The sequence below is a fragment of the Erpetoichthys calabaricus genome, chromosome 8 (genome assembly GCF_900747795.2).
Source record: "Erpetoichthys calabaricus chromosome 8, fErpCal1.3, whole genome shotgun sequence".
Lineage (NCBI taxonomy): Eukaryota > Metazoa > Chordata > Cladistia > Polypteriformes > Polypteridae > Erpetoichthys > Erpetoichthys calabaricus.
The window spans coordinates 196542690-196563615 of NC_041401.2; the positions used below are offsets into that span (position 1 = coordinate 196542690).

At 47.2% G+C, this 20926-nt stretch overlaps 1 protein-coding gene across 2 annotated transcripts in view; it reads left to right on the forward strand.

Annotated features, from left to right (window-relative positions):
• Nucleotides 1-7108: 7108 nt before the first annotated feature.
• Nucleotides 7109-20926, forward strand: part of slc15a2 (solute carrier family 15 member 2) — a 40450-nt gene continuing 26632 nt past the window's right edge. The window contains exons 1-6 of one of the 2 annotated variants that reach the window (XM_028808069.2): nucleotides 7109-7380; nucleotides 11822-11868; nucleotides 13700-13787; nucleotides 16794-16935; nucleotides 19673-19765; nucleotides 20316-20415. In XM_028808069.2, the coding sequence (XP_028663902.2) occupies nucleotides 7359-7380; nucleotides 11822-11868; nucleotides 13700-13787; nucleotides 16794-16935; nucleotides 19673-19765; nucleotides 20316-20415 (492 nt within the window). In that variant the 5' untranslated portion in view covers nucleotides 7109-7358. Of the gene's footprint in view, nucleotides 7381-7718; nucleotides 8008-11821; nucleotides 11869-13699; nucleotides 13788-16793; nucleotides 16936-19672; nucleotides 19766-20315; nucleotides 20416-20926 lie in introns of those variants that run through there. The other variant, XM_028808067.2, reaches the window with a different exon arrangement.

Here is a 20926-nt window from a genome sequence, read left to right on the forward strand (position 1 = left end):
TCACATCATTAAACCATTGCCCAGTCTGAAGTTTTCTTTAAGGTCCCTTCAGTATTTGGCTGCATTCGACCCTCCACTCGTACCCGTCTCCCTGTCCCCAGAGCCTAATGTTCCCACCACCATACTTCACCACAGGGATGTCTTTAGGCAGGATATGAGAAGTGCTTGGTCTTTAGCAGACATAGTGCTTAGAATTTGTCTCATTGTGCCAGAGCTGCCATCATAAGCCCCTTATCGGTGGAGTGCTGTTGAGGTGGTCCTCCATATGACAGGCTCTCCCATCTCAGCAGAGGACTTCTGGAGCTTCATTTGAGTGACCACTGGGTTTTTGCTCACCTTTCTCTCCAAAGCCTTCCTTGCCCACATACTCAGTTTGGGCAGATGGTCAACACTAGGAAGAGCCCTTCCTCCATTTCACAATTCTGGAGACCACTGGTGCTCCTGGTAACACTCAAAGTTTTACAGATACTTTTATCCCTGATCTGTGCCTCAGGACAATTTGATCGTGGGGTCTCTGGTCCAAGTTTCTATCTTGGACTACAGGGCCCTGGCATGAAGGGTGAATTGTGGGCCCTTCTATACGCAGGTCCACATGTGCCCCTCTAAATAAGGTCCAATCAATTCATTTTACCACAGGTGGACTCCAGTCAGGTTTTAGAAACATCTCAAGGAGAATCAAAGCAAACAGGACATGGGAGACCCCAATTTGGGGGGGCAACAGCAAAGGGTCTGAATGTTTGTACAAATAACAGATTTCAGTAAATTTGTACATTTTTCAGTTCCAAAGAACATTTTTTCACTTTGTCATTATGGGTTACTGAGTGTGGAGTGAAATGAATTTTCAAATGAAATCAACAGCGTGCAGAAGGTCAAGGGGTCTCAGTACTTCAGAGCCCTCTCTATTCCGTCCCGGCCCCTCTGTAATGATTTGTCTGGTTCTCTTTTACCTGTCAGTTCCTCCTAGGCTGGCATCATCACCAGTCCTAACCAGCTTGTTCTTTATGTTCTTATCAGATCATTTCAATTTATTAACAATCGCAGCAGCCCCTGCACTGACCCCTGCTGGACTCCACGTCTAACATCACCAAAGTCTGAAAGGTTCCTCTCACCATAACCCTTTTGCTCATCATGCACTATAAAAGTTTCTAATTGAGCACAAAGGCTTCTTGTTGCAGTTCTTCCTTGCTGATCTGTTTAGGTGTCACCTCTAGTAATGGCAGCCAGCAGTAACTCCACAGCGAGCCACTAGAGGGCGCCCAACGATAAGCAGTCAGGTGGCTTTCCATTCTTTCTTCTTTCCTACACACCACGAGATTCCATTCTCAGTTCTGCTTTATCCAATTTAATGGCAGCAGCACTGGGCACAAAAAGGTGGAATCAGCCCTGGATTTGGTGCCAGTCCACCTCAGGGCATCTGCCAGCTCTTGGCCATGCTCAGCCAGTTTAAATGTGGCAATTTAGCTAATAGGTGTGTCTGGGGATTGGGAAAGAAAAGTGGAGCACAGTTGGGGGAAAAAACCAACGCTGTGTAAGAATTTGTGAAGATCTTCTGACTTGTGCCAGCTGGTTTAACTGAGCCATTCTGTGCCAGTTGTACCCATCACATTGCTAAGGAGATGAAATGATCAAGTCGGGTCAGGCTGGCACAGTGCGTTGCACCCACCACATGATGAAACAGCTCAGAATCCTGGTTGGCATCCCCCCAGGCTGACACGCGGTCCAGTCCCACCCCCATAAATGACCCTCTATCTGCTGCAGCCAGGTGTTATGTGGGTGTCCCCTTGGCCTGGTCCTCAACAATGAGGGTCCTGTGAGCCCGGCTCACCCTCGGGTAATGGTGCCACGTGGCCGAAGTGCCGTAAGTGACGCTCCTTCACAGTTCAGGTCATGTGCCTCATTCGGGACTCCATGAGCAACACAAAGTCAAACCAGTGGGACCCTCCGAAGAGACCCACATTAAGAAGTCCAGTCTTCATCTCAGGTCACTGGATGGCGTCCATGTCTCACAAACAGGGGGCACCAAGACTCTAAAGACTCTGACCTTCGTCCTTTTACATCGATATCGGGGGCACCACACATGCCTTTCCAGTGACCTCATGACCCCCCCCCATGCTCTCCCAATCCGTCTACTGACTTCATAGGAAGACATGAATGCCACTGCCGAGGTAAGTAAACCTCTCGATGACGAGGTCGACACTCAGACAGACACACTGCTGACGGCCGTGCCCAAGAGGTCATTAAAGGCCTGGCTCAGGGCACTCAGACCCCTCACTCAGCCTCTCTGGACCCCCAATCAGACCCTCCATTGACTCCATGAAGATCACAGCATCGTCAGCAAAGTCAAGATCAGTGAATCTCACTTCACCAACAGATGCCCCCCAGCGGCCGTGGAGATGAGATGATGTGACGTTTTAACTCTTTAATGACGACATTTTATATAAGACGTCAGATTTATGTGTGCCGAAGGCTATTTTGGGTCCTGAAGTCACACTGAGACAAAGGTGCGTTAAAGTTTATACCATTTATCTGTATGCTGATTGGTGCAAACCCCTGTGCTTCTTAACCCCAGAATGCACTTGAGCCTCACTTGTTTAAGATTGTTGCTTTTGTTCTCCTCTTCAGTCTTCTTCAAGCTTTAGGGGGGCTGGGGGGGGGGTCTCAGTAATTGGCTGCGTAACAGGAGTGGCGGAGACTCCCGACGGCTCCGGACCTTTCAGTTCTAAAGTGGTGGTCCGCCATGGAGCCTTTTCATTTTCTGGAAACATCTCAAGGTGAATGAGAGCTGACAGGAGGCACCTGAGCAGCATGTGGAGGGCCACAGCAAAGGGTCCGAATACTTCTAGGAAGGAGGGAGGTCAGCGTCTGATGTTTAACAAATCTACAAGCCTTTCTGAGGACCTGTTGTCACTCTGTCATTGTGGAGATTGAGGGGCACAAATGGCACATCTCCCCACTTCGGAAGAAACCTGTGACACAGTCAAGTGTGCAGAAGGTGATGGGGGTCTCAGTACTTGGTGATTTCTCTGTACGTGTCCTGCTATTTAACGTTGTCACCCTTACTGTCTTATTGCATTTCCCTGAACCCCCCTCCCCCCCCCCCCCCCCCACCAATTGGTGGCTGAAGATGTCCACTAATCTATTGTAGTGTGTGTGACAATCAATGAATAAAGGTTCTGATAAAGTGCCACCTCACCCACCACACCCGCTTCTTCTTGTCGGAGTGACGTCTGCTTGTTCTCCTCGTCTCTGATTTGTTTCCCCCACAGCTGCCCTGATTGCACACACGCACACACAGATGTGGTGACTCTGAATGGTCCTGAGGTGACTGTGTGTGTATGTGTGTGTGTGTGCCTTATGGAGTCCTACACTGCACTGGTGCCCCCTTCAGGTCCCCAATCCCATTGCTGCCAGAATAGGCCCCGCCTCCCTGACAGCTTTCAATTGGATGAATTGGATGGAGTTCTGGTCAGCTGACACACTCAGGCCTGCAGTGAGGACTCAAAGCGGAGACCCTGCTCAGAGGTGGCCGAGGTCCCCAGTCTGGGGTTGCACTGCGGGTAGGCAGGCAGGTGACCGGCTATCATGTGGCTCTTCAGGATCAATGCCTTCTTTTGTGGAGATGTGACATGTGATGGCGGCGTGCACAAGATGGCCTCACGCCTTCCTTCACCTCTGCCTGTCTTTAGCACCACAGCCATTTCTGCACTTTTAAGGTATTTTTGGTGGAATTTGTGTTTCTTTATTTGATCGTATCGATGAGTTCCGCTGTCTTTATTTGTAGGGTAAAGTTCAATGTTTGGGTCTTTATGGGCCTTGGTGTTCAGGGAGTACAGGGTACCTCAACTTTAGTGAAACACTCCTGGCATCACCATCCTCCTCTTCCTCATTTCATTAAAATGCTGCTTATGTTGATTACAGGTGAACTACCATAGGAAAGGCGCTATATACGTGAAATGCCTTATTCTTATTCACTATGTGCCCACTCCTCCACTCTCTGTTACTGTCATATTGAAAAGATGCCCACCCACCCGGTCACTGCTTCCATGGGGCTGGCATGTCCTCCTTATATGCACCTTGGGTTTTGTTGTCCCTGAAGTCCCAAAGATCAGGATGGGTCAACTGGCAAATGCAAAGCTGCTGTGAGTGCCCAGTGGTCAGACCCGCCGCCAGCTCAAGGTCCAGGCTGAAGCCGCATGTTCTCCCAGTGTTTGTGTAGATTTGTCTTCCTTTATCAGCTTGGAAGTTGGCTTATTTGATAGCAATCTGAATGTTTGTGCCCAGCTATGGCCTGGCACCCTGTCCAGGCCTGCTATCTGCCTTACCTCCATTGCTGGTGGTCCTCAGCAGCGCTTTTACCAGTCAGTGTGCCCCACGTTGGTGCAGAAAATAAAAAATGTTAATAAAGAGGCTGCTAGAAGTGAGAGATGGAGACAATCAATGGGCACAAGCCAGGAGCTGGTGGAGTGGGCACCTCAGTCCATCACCAAACAGCTGGATCTTCAGACATTCAGTACCTTTTAGTCACATTTCCATCATCTAAGGGTGACGTGGTGCCCAGCACTGCCATCTGCCACCTCCAGAGTCCTGGGTCCTGGGGTTTGCCCGATTCTCTTTGTGTCCCCCCAGAGACACATGTGTGTGGCAGTTGAGTGGGTCACGCTGAGTGTGACAGAGAGCCAGCATCAGGGTGCCCTGCAAGGAATCCCATTCAGGGTTGGGTCCTGCCTGACTTTAACTTCTTATCTCTTGGACCAAGGGGCTTCAGAAATGAAGGAATAAAGTGACAGTACATCCATCGGCATGTGACAGAGAATAACATGAAGTAGAGTGACAGTGACAAACAGACAGTAGCAAAGGGCTGTGAGGAGACCGCCTGACGGCCCACCGTCTTCAACACATCAGAATTAAGAACAAACAAACCCCAGTTAGTTAATCGGCCAGTTACAATCAATCAATCAATCAATCAATCAATCCTATTTTGAACTGAATTCTTATTACTAAAAAACTGTAAAGTCTGATAGAATTACAAAAACACAATCCAGGAGTCCTGCAAACCACAAAACATTTCATATAGCGCCTTTCATAGTGACAACCAGCAAAGCAACTCAAAAGGCATCAAGCAGACCTAGAAATTCAGTAAATACGCCTCCAGGCAGTCAGTCCTGATGATTTATAGCGCCTTTCTCATACAGACGGGCCTACTGCTTGAGGACAAACAGCCCGTGTAGTGTAAGGGTGCACCCAGGAGGCACCTGAGTCGTTTATTTTTTACAGAACACCATCACAGAGCCCTGGAGTAAATGAACTACAGGCAATGATCCTAATTTTATATAGCGCCTTTAACAGAGAGTCTTAACACAGGAATGAACGCACACCAACACAATGCATTTCCACGGAGACCACCGTCCCTGCATCTGCAGTTCAATTCTTTTCATTGATTTTTCACAATTTGTACCCTGCAGGTCAAGCGAGTCACACGCTGAGCCCATGATGCGGATTCAACAATCAGCGTCGTGTTTAAACCACAAGTACAGAGGAGTAAAACAACGAGGTCAGAGAACAATGGTTCATTTTATAGTGCCTTTCACAGAACATCTGGGCCACACAGTCATAAAGTCAACAGCCAAAAAAAGAATAAAATTAACAGATATAGGAAGTCAGTTTCATCCATCCATTTTCTAAAGCCACTTATCCAGAGCAGGGTAGCTGGAGTCCATCCCAGCAAGCTTCAGGTGCCAGGCAGGGACAACACTTGGGCACAGTGCCAGTGCATCACAGGGTGAACACACACACACACACTACCATCAGGGGTTCATTTGACCACCAGCCCACCTACTCTGCATGTCTTTGGACTGCCTGGCAGACAAGGAGAACATGCAGACCCCATACAGAGAACTCGCAGCACTTGAGCCTCAGTCTCCTTGTGGCGAGACCATCACTGCGCCACCATGCCACCTAACACATCTTAAATTTTCACATTGCACCTTAACGTTCTCAAGCTCCCCTTAATCCAACTCAAAACCACTGTGGTCCCGGATGCCTTTCCAGGGATCATCAGGCACAAGGCTGGAACCAACACCGGACTGGGTGCCAGGGTCCATTCGCCTCCTCTCTTAACTGGCATGAGTTGGGGATGTGAAATATCAGACACGCGTACTCCACAGACACCAACGGTTTTGAAACAGCGGGCGCTGGATTAGAGTGGCGGTCATGCCAACCTGTCGTCTTTCACAAAGTCGGATGGCGCAAAATGTCATGGAAGAGATTCAAGAGCAACAGCGTCCAGTGATCTGTTTATTTTGTGCCTTTTACATTAACACTGACAACATTTCCAATCAAAACTTTATATAGCGCCGGAATGCTTTAGGAAAGCCTCGGGGAAGCCACACATTCGTTCTCACATTTAGCCTCTGGGGGCGCCAACTTTCTGTTCTGTTGTTTCACTTGAAAGAAAAAAAAATGCCAAAGATAAAGTCTGATGAGCTGGCACTCATATTTTTCGTATTTATTTAACGAAATCAAACGAAGTTTTTCGCTCTGTAAGCCGCCGCGCCTTCTGGCGGACTTCAGCCATTTGAGAACATGACTTTGGAAATGTAACGGATAGCCACGCCCACTCATGCAAATTAACCACCAATCAGAGGAGTGGCGTTCGGGGTGTTTACGGCGGGATGGGTGATTGACGGGATTTAGGTGGCAATTTGCCTGCTTGAGATCAACTAACCAATACCGGGCGAGATGCTGTTCGACTGGGCGGGATTTTGACTCTGATTGGGCTGTAAAGTGTCGGTCAAGTCTTGCGGCCCTGACTGCAGGAACCAACCCAGGACGGGCCGCCAGCCCACAGCATGCAGAGAAATGAAACACGAAATGAGAGAAGCGCTCGTAACTTTACAGTCACTGTAATTAACAGTAACTTAATGCATCAGTCACTATTTAGTAAGAACTGTCGCTCCGTTTAATATAGCGCCTTTCAGCTTGATGACTAGAAGGTGGGGGCTGCGTGCGAATCCGTGAAGGAAAAGCGAGCGGCTCATTTAGCGGTTAACTCCTTAAGCGCCAAATTACTGAGAACGCCTTTGTCCGTTAGGGGGACGAGGTTAATGGGCTTATGTCCATGTGACACGGTGACACCGAGTCTTCAGGGAGTATCAAGGTCCACGGCGGTTTCGTTTTAATTGCTGTCCTTCCATGCTGCTCCTTAAAAAAAAGAAAGCATCAGGTTTGTCAATAACTGGGAGGATAAACGATTGAGAGTAAAACATTAACAAAGAAAATATAAAGAGAGACATTTGGAGGGGAAGCGACAGACAAGACCGGCGACAGGGACAACATTCAGAGGCTCCACAACTCCAACAATGGGAAAGGCAGACGAGAACGGTAGGCGTTCACTGGCGTTTAAAACGGGGGGTTTAAGGAAGTGGGTGGGCTGTGTCGTGAGAGTGGACCCTGCTGCCAACTCGGGAATTTTAAACGGGCGCCGCTTTTGTCAAACAGATTTGGGATTTGTGGGGGCAGATAACGTGGTGGTGTCTCGGCGCTCGCCCCATCCCGTGTCACTTTGCTGCTGTTGTTTTTCCGGTTCTTTGCGTTTTTTAGTTTAGTTTTGTTTCTTTACCCTGGCGAGTGTGTGAGGGACCCCCGAGTGGGGCCGGCGTCCCGTCCAAGTCGGCACACCTTCTTGCGTTGTCCTCAGAAGGCTCGTCTCCGTTAGACCGGGTAGATGGATGAAAACATTCGGTGAACATTTGCAGAGAGTTTAACAAGGACGACATGGCAGCGGGCAGTTTGTGTTCAGGAAAGTCAAAACCAAAAAACCGCAGGAATTCCAGCGGCGGACGACTTCGGGACGAAATAACGGCGTCGGGCTGTCGGGGTAGAAATGTCACTCGTGTGTGGACAGTGGCACGCCGTGATCACACCCAGTGGGGAGAGCGCAGAAGAGACGGACAGACGGAAGAGACCCTCGAATGGCTGCCGGGCGGACTACGCATTCCCACACCTGCAGTGAGTTCAATAAAGCGAAGGAGTGGGACGGATGGAGGGGAGGAGGGGGTTGTATTAAAAAATTAGTTCGACCCGTGCAAACGGGCCCAGGTATTATTAAAGGCGCTATATAAAGCAACGGCCGAGAAATCCGAGACTTTCCTTTATTTTTTTCCCAGAACTCCTCCCTGCGGTTTGGCGGCGTTTCGTCTCCGCATTTAGCTTCGTTTATTTTTGTTTTCCTCTAATTTTTTTGTGAAATCTGATTACAGATTATTTTATTTTTTGTATGTTATTATTTTTCATTTAATCTTAATTGTCAATCATTTTGTAAGCATCTTTTTGTATTAATTTAGCTCGTCTCAGTGTTTATCACCGACAGCATTTTTATTAGTGGATGGCATTGCTTGGTGAGCAGGGGCCCATCTGAGGAAAGTGACACCTATAAAATATTTAATAATAGAGGCAACATATACTGTAATTAAATAATATGATAAAAATGTAATTATAAATGAATGTATCCAGCCATCCAGTGACAGGGCAGCTGGAGCCAAACTGGCAAACATCGGGCACAAGGCAGGAGCAACCCCTGGGCAGGACGCCAGTCCACCACTGGGTGAAAACACACACACACACATACACGACCCCTGATCAATCGATCTGAATTTGTATTGAACTCTTTCACTAAAAAGCTATAAAGTGCATTAGAAATACAAACGCGTATAATCCATACAGCACACGAGTGCAGAAAAATATATGTATTTAATATAGCGCCTTTCATAATTAATACAATACAAGGGAACCAAAAAAACACAAAGTTTATATAGCGCCTTTCATAATTATTACTGAGAAAAGCGCTATATAAATGTAATGAATTATTATTATTATTACAATACAGGTGTCCAGAAAAACACAAAGCACGTAATATAGCGCCTTTCCTAATTAATACAATACGGGTGTCCAGAAAAACACAAAGCACTTAATATAGCGCCTTTCCTAATTAATACAATACGGGTGTCCAGAAAAACACAAAGCACTTAATATAGCGCCTTTCCTAATTAATACAATACGGGTGTCCAGAAAAACACAAAGCACTTAATATAGCGCCTTTCATAATTAATACAATACAGGTGTCCAGAAAAACACAAAGCACTTAATATAGCGCCTTTCATAATTAATACAATACAGGTGTCCAGAAAAACACAAAGCAGTTTATATAGCGCCTTTCTTAATGACAACTATCAATGCAGTCCAAAGACATCAAGGAAAAAAATCAGAACCAAGTAAATGTCCATTCAGTCAGTTCTGAAGAAAGGCGCTATATACATGAAATGCCTTATTCTTATCTATTATGTGCCCACTCCTCCACTTTACTGTCATATTGAAAAGATGCCCACCTGCCCGGGCACTGCTTCCATGGGGGTGGCACATCCTCCTTATTTGCACTTTGTTTTTTTTTGTCTCAAGCGGCGAATGCCCAGTGGTTAGACCCCCCGCCAGCTCAAGTTCTGTGCTCATTCAATCAGTTCTGAAGATTTATAGTGCCTTTCACATTACTGAAGAGCCCAGCATCTGAGGACAAACAGCGCCCCTCGAGTAAGGATTCAGTTGAAATCTTCCTTGTTTATAGTGCCTTCCATGGTGAACACCATCACTGAGCTTCAGAGTAAACCAACATTCCGGGCCTCATCAGGTACAAAGAGAGAAGCAGCCCTGGACGGGGTGCCAGAATCCATTCCCTTGGGATGTGAGAGGAAAACATGAGGGCCTACCTGGCAGGGGACGTGCAGCCTTCACTGACACAACCTGGCTTGGACCCCCAGATGTAGGATCAGCCCACCGGTTGTCTTTTTTGTCACAAAATGCCGTGGAGCAGATTGTCAGACTACAGCGTCCAGGGGTCTCATTATTTTGTGTGTTTTGGGCTGAAGGGAGGAGCACAGGGAGAACGTGAACATGGACGCTGGTCACCTTGATAGGAGGCAGCAGAGCTGCCATTGTGCCATCCCTAAAATGACATATAACATAAAATAACAGAATTTCACAACCAAGAAAGACCACAAGGACATCTTTATTGAATGGAAAAGCAGAGCCACACAAGGCGCAGACCCCCGTTCTCCAACGTGTTCCCACCAGCGGCAGGTGACTGTTTGTCTTCCATTGTAGGTGAAATCATAGAAACAGGCGAGAATTGTGGGATTGCATTTGACGTGGGGGTGGCAGGGGTCTGTCAAGTCAGTCCTGGGGGGCCGTGGCTGCAGGTTTTTCATTTCTTGATGAGAAGTCAGCGTCTGCTGCTGAAGTTCTCACTGCTCAGGCCACAACTTTAGGCGTTTTACTCGTCTGGACTCCAGCTGCCCTGTGGCCCCCCCCAACTTGGATAAGTGGGTTAGGCAGATGGAGCGATGGGTTTTGGTGGTCCCGCTTGTTCAGACTCCCCACCCTTATTTTCTGATTTCAGTCCCCATTTTTCATGGCTCCTTATTAACAATGAGACACATGTGACAAAGGAGCCAGCAGCTCTCGGTGTCACTTGTCCCCGTTTGTGCCTCTGTGTGCGCTCATCTGCTTTGATAAAATATTTGGAAAGGAAACTGGGAATCGGTCACCTGCTTCACGGCCCTCGGATCACTTGGATGACATCCAAGGAGCTGACATGGCAGAACGAAAACACTGACAGGCCATAAAAACTCTGGCAAGGGTTGGCTTCTCATTGAGAAATCGAGTTGGGACAGAAAGCTGAAGCCATGGTGGGTCCCACTCTGCAGACCCCAAATGGAAATGGCTGAGAGAACCGCAGAGCTGACCAAAGCTCAGGAGAACCCAAAAACACAGAAGGTGAACAACACAAGCAGGGCTGCTAAAGCCTGAGCACCAGCCTGAGACCACCTCGGCCCGTGGGCACAGCACGTTCAGAAAGTACTGAGACCCCCATCACCTTCTGCACACTTTACTGTGTGGAAGATTTCATGTGAAATGGAGAAGTTTGCCATCTTTGCACATCGATTGACATTTAATAACCCATCATGGCGCAAATGTATTGAAAATCAACATTGGGAAGCCCCCCATTCACAGAAGCATCCAGACCCTCCATTCAGTACTTCAATTCCAGCTTCATGTCTTCTTGGTGAGTCTCTACAAGTGTGGCACACCTGGATTTGGACAGCTGATCCCAGTCTTCCTAGCAGATTGTCTCAGGCCCAGTTTGTTTGGATGGGACGCGTCCATAAACTGCCACCTTCAGGTCTCTCTACACATCTTCTGTGACGGGACCACCCGAGGACACTCAGAGGCTTGTCCTAAAGCCACTTCGGCATTGTCCTGGCTGTGGGTCACTGAGCCATCGCTTCGATCTCAGGTTGCAGATTTCCATCTCTTCAGTTGACCAGCCTCCCTGTCCCCATGTCACAATGCTGCCCCCCCCCCCCCCCCCCCCCCCCCCCACTTCACTGTAGTGACACCGTTAGGCAGGTGATGAGCGCCGCCGGCTCTGTGCCAGACGTTGTGCTTGGAGTTCTGGCCAAAGACTTCAGCGTTGGTCTCATCAGACCAGAGAATCTTCCTCCTCAGCTCTCAGTGTCCTTTTCCTTGAGAGTGACGTCTGACTGGCCGCTCCACCATAAACGTCTGATTGCTGCTTAGATGGTGGTCCGCCTGTCAGGTTCTCCCATCTCAGCTCGGGCAGAGTGACAATGACATCTTAATAGTGGAAAGTGAAATATTTGTAATTATATAGCAACTTTCATCTCTGTCTGTCTAGTGTCCCTCAGGTTGATCTCAGTCTTTGTCTATCAGAAGAGTTTCTTGATGGTCATCCATTGTTTTCTCTCAACAGGTGAAGATCTTAAAAAGGATTTTAGTGCCCCCAAAAAGAAGGTGCCGGTGAGTTTGTCATTGTCTTCTTCTTCTTTTTGGTGTTGTGTGCTGCGGCTCTTCAGCCTCATTCGGATCAGTTTGTTAATCGTTCACTTTGACTGACTTCAAACCTGCAACAACATGGCAGCCTGGCCTCGTCCTTCAAAATCTCTTTGAACGTCCTAACGGGGGGCTCCAGGGGCACAAAGTGGTAGGACAAAGTGGTGGTGGTGACCAAGAGCGCCACACAGTGCCAATCTGCTCCGTATGCCAGGCCACTCTGGTGCCCTGCTCTCTCTTTTCCTTCCTTTGTTTTACAGGCAGTGCGGCTTTTCAAGTTTTAAAAGATAAAGAGAATGATGGACTGGAAAGGCGCAATAGATAGATAGATAGATAGATAGATAGATAGATAGATAGATAGATAGATAGATAGATAGATAGATAGATAGATAGATAGATAGATAGATAGATAGATAGATGTGTAAGGCACTATATAATAGATAGATAGATAGATAGATAGATAGATAGATAGATAGATAGATAGATAGATAGATAGATAGATAGATAGATAGATAGATAGATGTAAGGCACTATATAATAGATAGATAGATAGATAGATAGATAGATAGATAGATAGATAGATAGATAGATAGATAGATAGATAGATAGATAGATAGATAGATGTAAGGCACTATATAATAGATAGATAGATAGATAGATAGATAGATAGATAGATAGATAGATAGATAGATAGATAGATAGATAGATGTAAGGCACTATATAATAGATAGATAGATAGATAGATAGATAGATAGATAGATAGATAGATAGATAGATAGATAGATAGATAGATAGATAGATGTAAGGCACTATATAATAGATCATAATCATACATTTTGGATAGATAATGTAACCTTTACTTGTTCACTGCTTGTGTGTAGAATTTATGAAGCGTCAGCATTGTGACATGTTGAACAAAGTGAGGTCCCAAATGCCAGCCTCGACGTGTGACTGCGTTGTCTCTTCTCCTGATTTTTATGTTTTATTCGCTCATTTCAGCTCATCGGTGTTCAATTTCCCAAACTCCATAAACTGATCCAAGCCAGGATCGTTCTGGAACCTCAACTGAAGACCAATGGATCGGAGCGACACAGAAGCCCCTCCAAGCCCCTCAGGAGGTCTGACCCCATTGCTTTTTCAGTGGGATTAGGAGACAGGATGTGGTCAGAAAAGAACAGAATGTGAAACCAAACAGAGAGCCAATCATGCGTCAGAAATGGAAATGTCAGCCCAGAAATCCAAGTGTAAAGCCAGTGAGGTGGCTGGTCCTAATATCAGAGTCTCTGGAAATTAACAAGCCTAATGTTTACATGGATGACGTCAGGCGCCGCCCACTCCTGGGGAATTCTGGGACAGATCAATGTGGTGACACTCTTGACATAAAAAAAAAATGGTGGCGCAAAAATCAACTTTCAAATGATTGTGTAAAATGAAAAATGAACGTGAACTTCCTACCCTTGAGGGTTTTGAATCCAGTAATCCATGTGGAGCATAACGTGGACCAGGCAACCATAGAAAAGGTGGCAAAAATGAAAGAGAACAGCTCATGGGGGGCATCTGTCGTGGTGCCCACCAACCTCAAACCCTGGGAAACCGTCCCCCCCCGACACATTAAAACAGCTGTGTGTGTATGGGGGGGCCAGTTAGGGGACACTATGCCCCTCCCTCCCACGGTTGCACACTCACCACCTGACTAATCTTACAGAGCTGTGCCGATGGCCGAGGGGGGTCACCTCTGCAGAGCCGCCATTTGTTTTCATTGAGCCCCCCCACCATGACTTTGTCCTTGTCATTTCAGACAATATGTGGAACCAACTACCCAGTGAGCATTGCGTTCATCGTCGTGAATGAATTCTGCGAGCGTTTCTCCTACTATGGCATGAAAGGTAAGCGGCGCGGACGGCTCCTCGTTTTCTTTCATTTCAGCTTTGTGACTATGCCACCTTCTTCCTGCGCTGCCCCCTTGGGTTCCTGGTGTCCCTTCCACACCTAAATGGTGGTCCTTGTGGCTTCTAGACTAGAGGTTGTCAAGTCCAGAAGAGCCTGAAGTGAGGGTGGGATTACATCAGGGTCCTGTCTCGTGCCCCCCACACCTGATTTGGTGAATCCTTTGGGCCCCCATTGGCTTCAGGACTTCATTCCAACCAAATTCCCAATCAGTGGGCCTCCTTTACTTTAAACGGATGTCGTTGTGTCCCTGTACCCCTGAGCCTTCAGTGCCCCCCTGACAGGCCGCTTGTGTTCTTTATGTTCATCCATCCATTATCCAACCTGCTATATCCTAACTATAGGGTCACGGGGGTCTGCTGGAGCCAATCCCAGCCAACACAGGGCACAAGGCAGGTAACAGGCCACGGGCAGGGCGCCAGCCCACTGCAGGGCACACACACACACCAAGCACACACTAGGGACAATTTAGGATCGTCAATCCACCTAACCACCATGTCTTTGGACTGTGGGAGGAAACCCATGCAGACACGGGGAGAACATGCAAAGTCCACGCAGGGAAGCAAACCCGGGTCTCCTAACTGTGAGGCAGCAGTGCTACCCACTGCGCCACCGTGCCGCCCTCTTTATGTTGAAAATGTTCCATTTTTTACAACAAGAAATGTCAGAATTGTGTGAATGCTGAAGCGGCACCATAAATCCAGTAGGTGGGTTCTGTCGAGTGTCCGCATCCTTTGTGTGACGTGTTTTGAGACGGCCACCGGCGCACACTCTGAGGTCCCTGTCAGGACGGTACCCACGTGTGTTTCTCTGCACACTTGGACTGTCGGTCGCCTATGAGAGGGTAGAAGGTCAGGGCCTGCGCTGCCCGATCCCCTTGTGTCATTGCTTAGTGACGTCCACATGTCCCCCAAGTGACAGGTGCTGCCGTGGTGTTTTTTTTTTTGGAACTTCTTGGTGGCCGTGGTGGGGTTTCTGAGGGGGTTTCCTTCATCCCATCCTGGTCCCCGACTAAGCTGCGATTTTGTGGCGTCTTATTTTGAATTTTGATGGTGACACCGCTTTGTGACTTTCATGTTGGCCGTTGCCGAGACAACCTTCACGTACGCGTGTGACATCATTGGTGCGACTCTTTAAAAAGGTCGTTTATGTGCCGCTTGGGTATCCACGTTTGGGAAGAAACTGAAAGGCTTCACGTGTTCGGCTTCTCGCTGTTTTCTGATTTACATTCCGGTTTACTGATCCGGTTCTTGTCTCGGGGGTCCGATTTCTTTGTCTCTTTGCTTTTCTTTTCGTTTGTTCCTCTCATCATTTGGCTTCGGCACCGTTAACAGAACTCAGGGGGCTGTCGTCTTTCTCATCTTCCTAATGGATGGCAGTCATGTTGACATTTTGCCAGGCACCTCGGTGAACCTTCCGGAGGCCGAATCCACCCGGCATATCGAACAGCGGCACATGCATCAGTGTCACTATCCACGTCTGAGGACCGACTCGTCGTCACCATCGCGTGACTCTCACTTTCGCTGTGCTATAAAACTGGCTTTTCCTTTACATGCCATCGTGTGTTTGTGAGCGTTGGTTGAAGGCTCCGCCCCACTCATGAATATTGATGAGTCACGTTTGGTTTGTTTTGCAGTACGATGTTATTTCATGCACTAGATGGCAGCAGTGTGCTGTCCCAAGAGTTATTCAGACTTAGCCCGGTAAAGCGGCCCATCACACGTCACACTCGGGCTTCACTGAGGAGGTTCAGAGAGTCGACATGAAAACTATCAGCCTGTGAAAGGAGCGACAGCTTCACGTCATCGGCCATTAGGGGTGCTGGGTGATGTTCGCGGGGTCGTTTGTGTCCTCGGGTCACTGATAACAAGAGCCGTCTGTTGGAAAGCAAACGCCTGTTTTTTAACATTCAGGCTATTGACACAAACTACCACACAAAAAAAGGTGATAGTGCACCATTGGTGGCCCCCCTTTTCCAATGGATGCCCACCCTGCTGAACAAGCTGTTGAATTTCCCCCCCCACTAGTACAGAACATGCACACCCAGACATTACTATGTGCAGTCAAGAAAGAGGAGGACAAAGAGGCAGTGAATGCAGTTGAGGAGACCAGGACTGAATGTCCAGCTGTGCTGTCCCACTGAAACCGGAGAATGGAGGGCACATTTGAGTAGCCAGCTCAGCGCCGTCCCAGTAACACCAGTTTGACTCACCAAACGGGGTCAAGCTGAGGACAGCTGAGCCTTATGCAGAAGGCCAATTGCTTTCCTCCACAGGCGTTTGAATGACAACATAAAAGCTGCCCCTTTACCCAACTGGAGTGGCACCATAAAGTGGGCTTCTCAGAAGCAGTTCCCCTCAAACTGTTCAATTATCATCTGACAATAAAGAGAAATCACAGCTTGTGCTTATGAAACAACAAAGACAGGTCCCAAAGACCACCCTGGGGCGTCTCTCTCATCCTGGCTTTGCGCAGCTGAAATTCCTCTCCACAGTCAGTCCCTGCGTCATCCTGGGCTGAGAGCTTCTCCTGGCCATGATGGGCACAACCAGTACTGTAGGTGGCCATCACACGAGTGAGCTGATTCCGCTTGTGTCCAACATCAAAGGCATCCAGGAATAATGGAGGGGGGGCGGGGTCAGATTTATACACCAGCCACTCCCACAGGGCTCAGGGGCGGAGTTAACATTTGAATGACAATACAAAAGTTTCCCCTTTGCCCATCTACTCTGGCACTAGAAAGGTGCCCCCATAGAAGCATTTCCCTAAAATGATTGGATTACTTTTCATTGGACAATAAAGAAGAATCACAGCTTGTGCACAGAATTTATGGACTGGTAAGACAACTCCTGACGTGACACGTGGATGACTGGCCGCACCCGAGTGGTTCTCTCAGACATGACCTGCTTTCTGGTTTGGTGACATTGCCTTTTTGTCCCCCAAAGCTCTGCTGACCCTCTACTTCATTCATTTTCTACACTGGGATGAGGACCTGTCCACCGCCATCTACCACGCCTTCTCGGGCCTCTGCTACTTCACTCCAGTGATTGGAGCCCTGATTGCTGATTCGTGGCTTGGAAAGTTTAGGTAAGGTGACCTCTGGGGGCTGCCGAGTGTGTGTGTATTTTGGGGGGGGGGGGGGGGGGGGGGGTTCCAGGCCTTGAACCAGGGGGTCTGTTCGGCCTTGGCACGACCCTGAGCAGGTCACTTAGCTGAACGTTTGTTTCTAGGGGCCAGGGGTTTTGTTGTTTTCCCCCTCACAATCCGGTGACATCTGTAGGCCTCAGGCTTTTTCAAGGCCCAATTGAAGTTTTCAGGCCTTTTTTTTGGGTGGTTGTGGTCGTCATGATGTCATCTCTTTATGAATTATTACTTTTCTACCTTCGTTGTTGGATTTCCTTCCTGGATATCTGCATGGAGAGACTCTGTGGCACATCCTGGAAGGTAAGGTCATGATGGTGATTGTTAGAGGACGCCTGCACACAATAAATGAGGTTCTGCACAGCTGTGGTCACACTGTGTGTGGACATGTGACCTGACGTCATCGTGCAGGGTCTGTGTAGTGTGGCACCGCACACCTTGTGGCAGCTAAGCTTTCAGTAAACCAACAAAAGTAATGAATTTTGAACGATTTTCACAATTTAGATTTATTATTGTAATCATATTATTTTCAGCTAGCTTTTGATTTTCAGCATTGTGTTTTGTGTTTGGTCCATCGTTTCGTTTCACCTTCTCCCCTTCTTTGCTGTCATTCTTTGCCTTACATCTATCTATCTATCTATCTATCTATCTATCTATCTATCTATCTATCTATCTATCTATCTATCTATCTATCTATCTATTATATAGTGCCTTTCACTCTATCTATCTATCTATCTATCTATCTATCTATCTATCTATCTATCTATCTATCTATCTATCTATCTATTATATAGTGCCTTTCACTCTATCTATCTATCTATTATATAGTGCCTTACATCTATCTATCTATCTATCTATCTATCTATCTATCTATCTATCTATCTATCTATCTATCTATCTATCTATCTATTATATAGTGCCTTACATCTATCTATCTATCTATCTATCTATCTATCTATCTATCTATCTATCTATCTATCTATCTATCTATCTATCTATCTATTATATAGTGCCTTACATCTATCTATCTATCTATCTATCTATCTATCTATCTATCTATCTATCTATCTATCTATCTATCTATCTATCTATTATATAGTGCCTTACATCTATCTATCTATCTATCTATCTATCTATCTATCTATCTATCTATCTATCTATCTATCTATCTATCTATCTATCTATTATATAGTGCCTTTCACTCTATCTATCTATCTATTATATAGTGCCTTACATCTATCTATCTATCTATCTATTATATAGTGCCTTACATCTGTCTATCTATCTATTATATAGTGCCTTACATCTATCTATCTATCTCAGGTGCTCAGGTGTGCTCTCAGTTTGTGTATTTATTTTAATATCGCTCTATAAAGATTATCGTTGATGAATATTATTTTGTTTGATTGATCTTTTGGTGCTCGTTTTCTGGTTCATGGGGGCGGGGCCACCTAATGCTGCAGCTGGAGGACCGCCCACACATATATATTTACGAAGAGGCAGCCAATAGTAGGACTGCTTTGCATTGACGAGATTTTGTGATTATTATGGGATTTCCTTGCTGCTGATTTCCATCCTGGATTTGTTTGCCTTTGGATGTATTTGTTCCCAGTAATAGTTTGTTATGATCTGATTTTATTTTAAAAGTGGAGTTTGTAGAATTCTATTTTCTTACTTATTCTAATTATAAGTCACTGTTAGTGTATTTAAGGACACTTGATGTATTGTTGGGACACCACTAAGATTCTTTCATGGGTGCTGCCAGTTTGTCGATCGTATTGCTTACTGGTGTTGTGGTTTTGTTACCCAGGAGGCACCAGGAGTGCGTGTCATGTGATCTCATTGATGCCATCCTGCACTAAACCCTGAGAGTTAGCGAGTGCGTTTCTTTAGTTTGACGCCAGTGTACTCGTCTTTGGCAGCGACTTTCGGAGTCCAATACCGTGAATCGTGTTGTCTTGGCTCAAAGAGCGGACTGATACTCCAGTAACCAACACTCTCCTGGTCTCTGGTTCCACTGAGGCTTATTAGATTTACGATTCTGCTTTTCCTTTTAGATCCTTCAATAAATATTTAATGAACTTTCATTTGCCCAGATGTTTTTTCCTGCTCGCTCCTTTTGGCATTTGTGAGTTTAAAAGCCTTGGCTGGCTGTGGTTTTGGGCCTTAGTGGGCCGTAGGCCTGCCATCTTGAGTTTGGGGCCCGGCTGCCTAGGAGGGAATGAGGCCTGGCAGTTTGGTGCTGACAGCAGGTGTGGTGTGATGGGATGACAACATTTGTGGCCTTTCTTCATCTCCTGGTCCTTGTCTTCTGGTCTACATAGGCACTACAGAGACACAATCGTGACTCCATGTTGACAAAACCAAAGCAAAGTTCAAACTCTGACTGCTCTCCCTCTCCTAACTCTCCTCAGAATCAGATTTGCCATCTCTCAGTCGTTATGAAGGAAACCCAAAGCTTGAGCCCCCTGCCACCTTCTCTAGCGGTGGTGACATCGTGATGATGTCAGCGGTCACGTGATCACGGCCCATTGGCTGATCTGTTCAGTTACACGGCAGACCAATGAGTGACAGTAAACCGGGCGTGCAGATGGTGTTGTTTTGTTCGCTCGTTCAGGTCCGGTGGCGTGTGCTGTGGTTGGCCGCCATGCCGCTGTTCACTGTCCTCTGTTTCTCCCTGCAGAACGATCATCTACCTGTCCATCATTTACGTCATCGGGCACGCGGTCAAGTCCGTCGGAGCGATACCCATCGTGGGAGGACACACGGAGCACGTGTGAGTATTGCATGGGCGTTTTAAGAGGCCTGTCACTTGGGACTCAGGGGCCACCAACCTGTGACAAAATGGCAGATGGGGATATTTGGCTGTTTGTGACAAAAAAAAAAAAAGTCACGCAAATCATAGATCAGAGCAGCCCTTTGTCACATAGTGGCTGTCACCGGTCACCTTTTACCTGCCACTGCAGTGGCTTTGATTTGTGGAAGTCAGCCAAGTTAGGTCAGGATACACGAGCCCACCCTATTGACCCCCGGGGTCTTTGGGTCCACTTGTGCCCTTGAAAGCCTGTAAATTTAACAACTCAAGCAATTGAACCAAAATTCCCAAGAATGATAAGACTGCAGTATATGTGATTACGAGGGGGCATTTTATTGGCATTGCACATTGAATGATATAAAGCACGCACCATGGCGTAGCGTCCATGGTCAGATGATGGGGACATAAAAAGTGTCATTAAGTTTTAGGGCCGCAATTGCCCTGGCAGGAGCTGAGCGCGTGGCATGAAGATCCTGTAATTGTCCTTCCTCTGTCTCTCCCTTGTTTCAAGAGCCTTGTCGTTGACCGGACTGTGCCTCATAGCGTTCGGGACCGGCGGGATCAAGCCCTGTGTGGCCGCCTTCGGAGGAGATCAGTTTGAAGAAGAGCACGTAAGACGATGACGTTGCCTCCTGGGACGGTGCTGCTGGGACTCGCTAAGCCCTTTCAGATCCTGCTTTCCGCTGTCTCAGATGGCAGGCACGCTCTCTTGTTTCTTGGCATGAATGTCCTCTTCTCTTTGACTGGCCTTTCCATGTCTTCAAATCCTGACCCGCTGATGCCCACTGCTGGTCTTTTCTGATCCCATTTTAGGTGCCCCAGACATTCAGCATTTCACCTCAGATCAGTTTTATATCGATTGGCCATCCCAGGTTTTGGGACAGATGACATTGAAGATGGGTGGTAAACAAGCAAACAACCATAAATCAAGAGTGGTGGGTCAGGAGTGACCCTAAGGGCATGGCAGTGGTCATAATGGGTAGCAGCAGTACAGAAATGTGATAAGTGGCACCATAAAGGCGCCCCAGGGGAGTGCTGGATGTGTGTATGTGTCAAAGTGGGGACGTGCAGCTCTGTTTGGTGATGGTGGCCATCGGGTTTGACTTCATTCTCTGCCAGAGC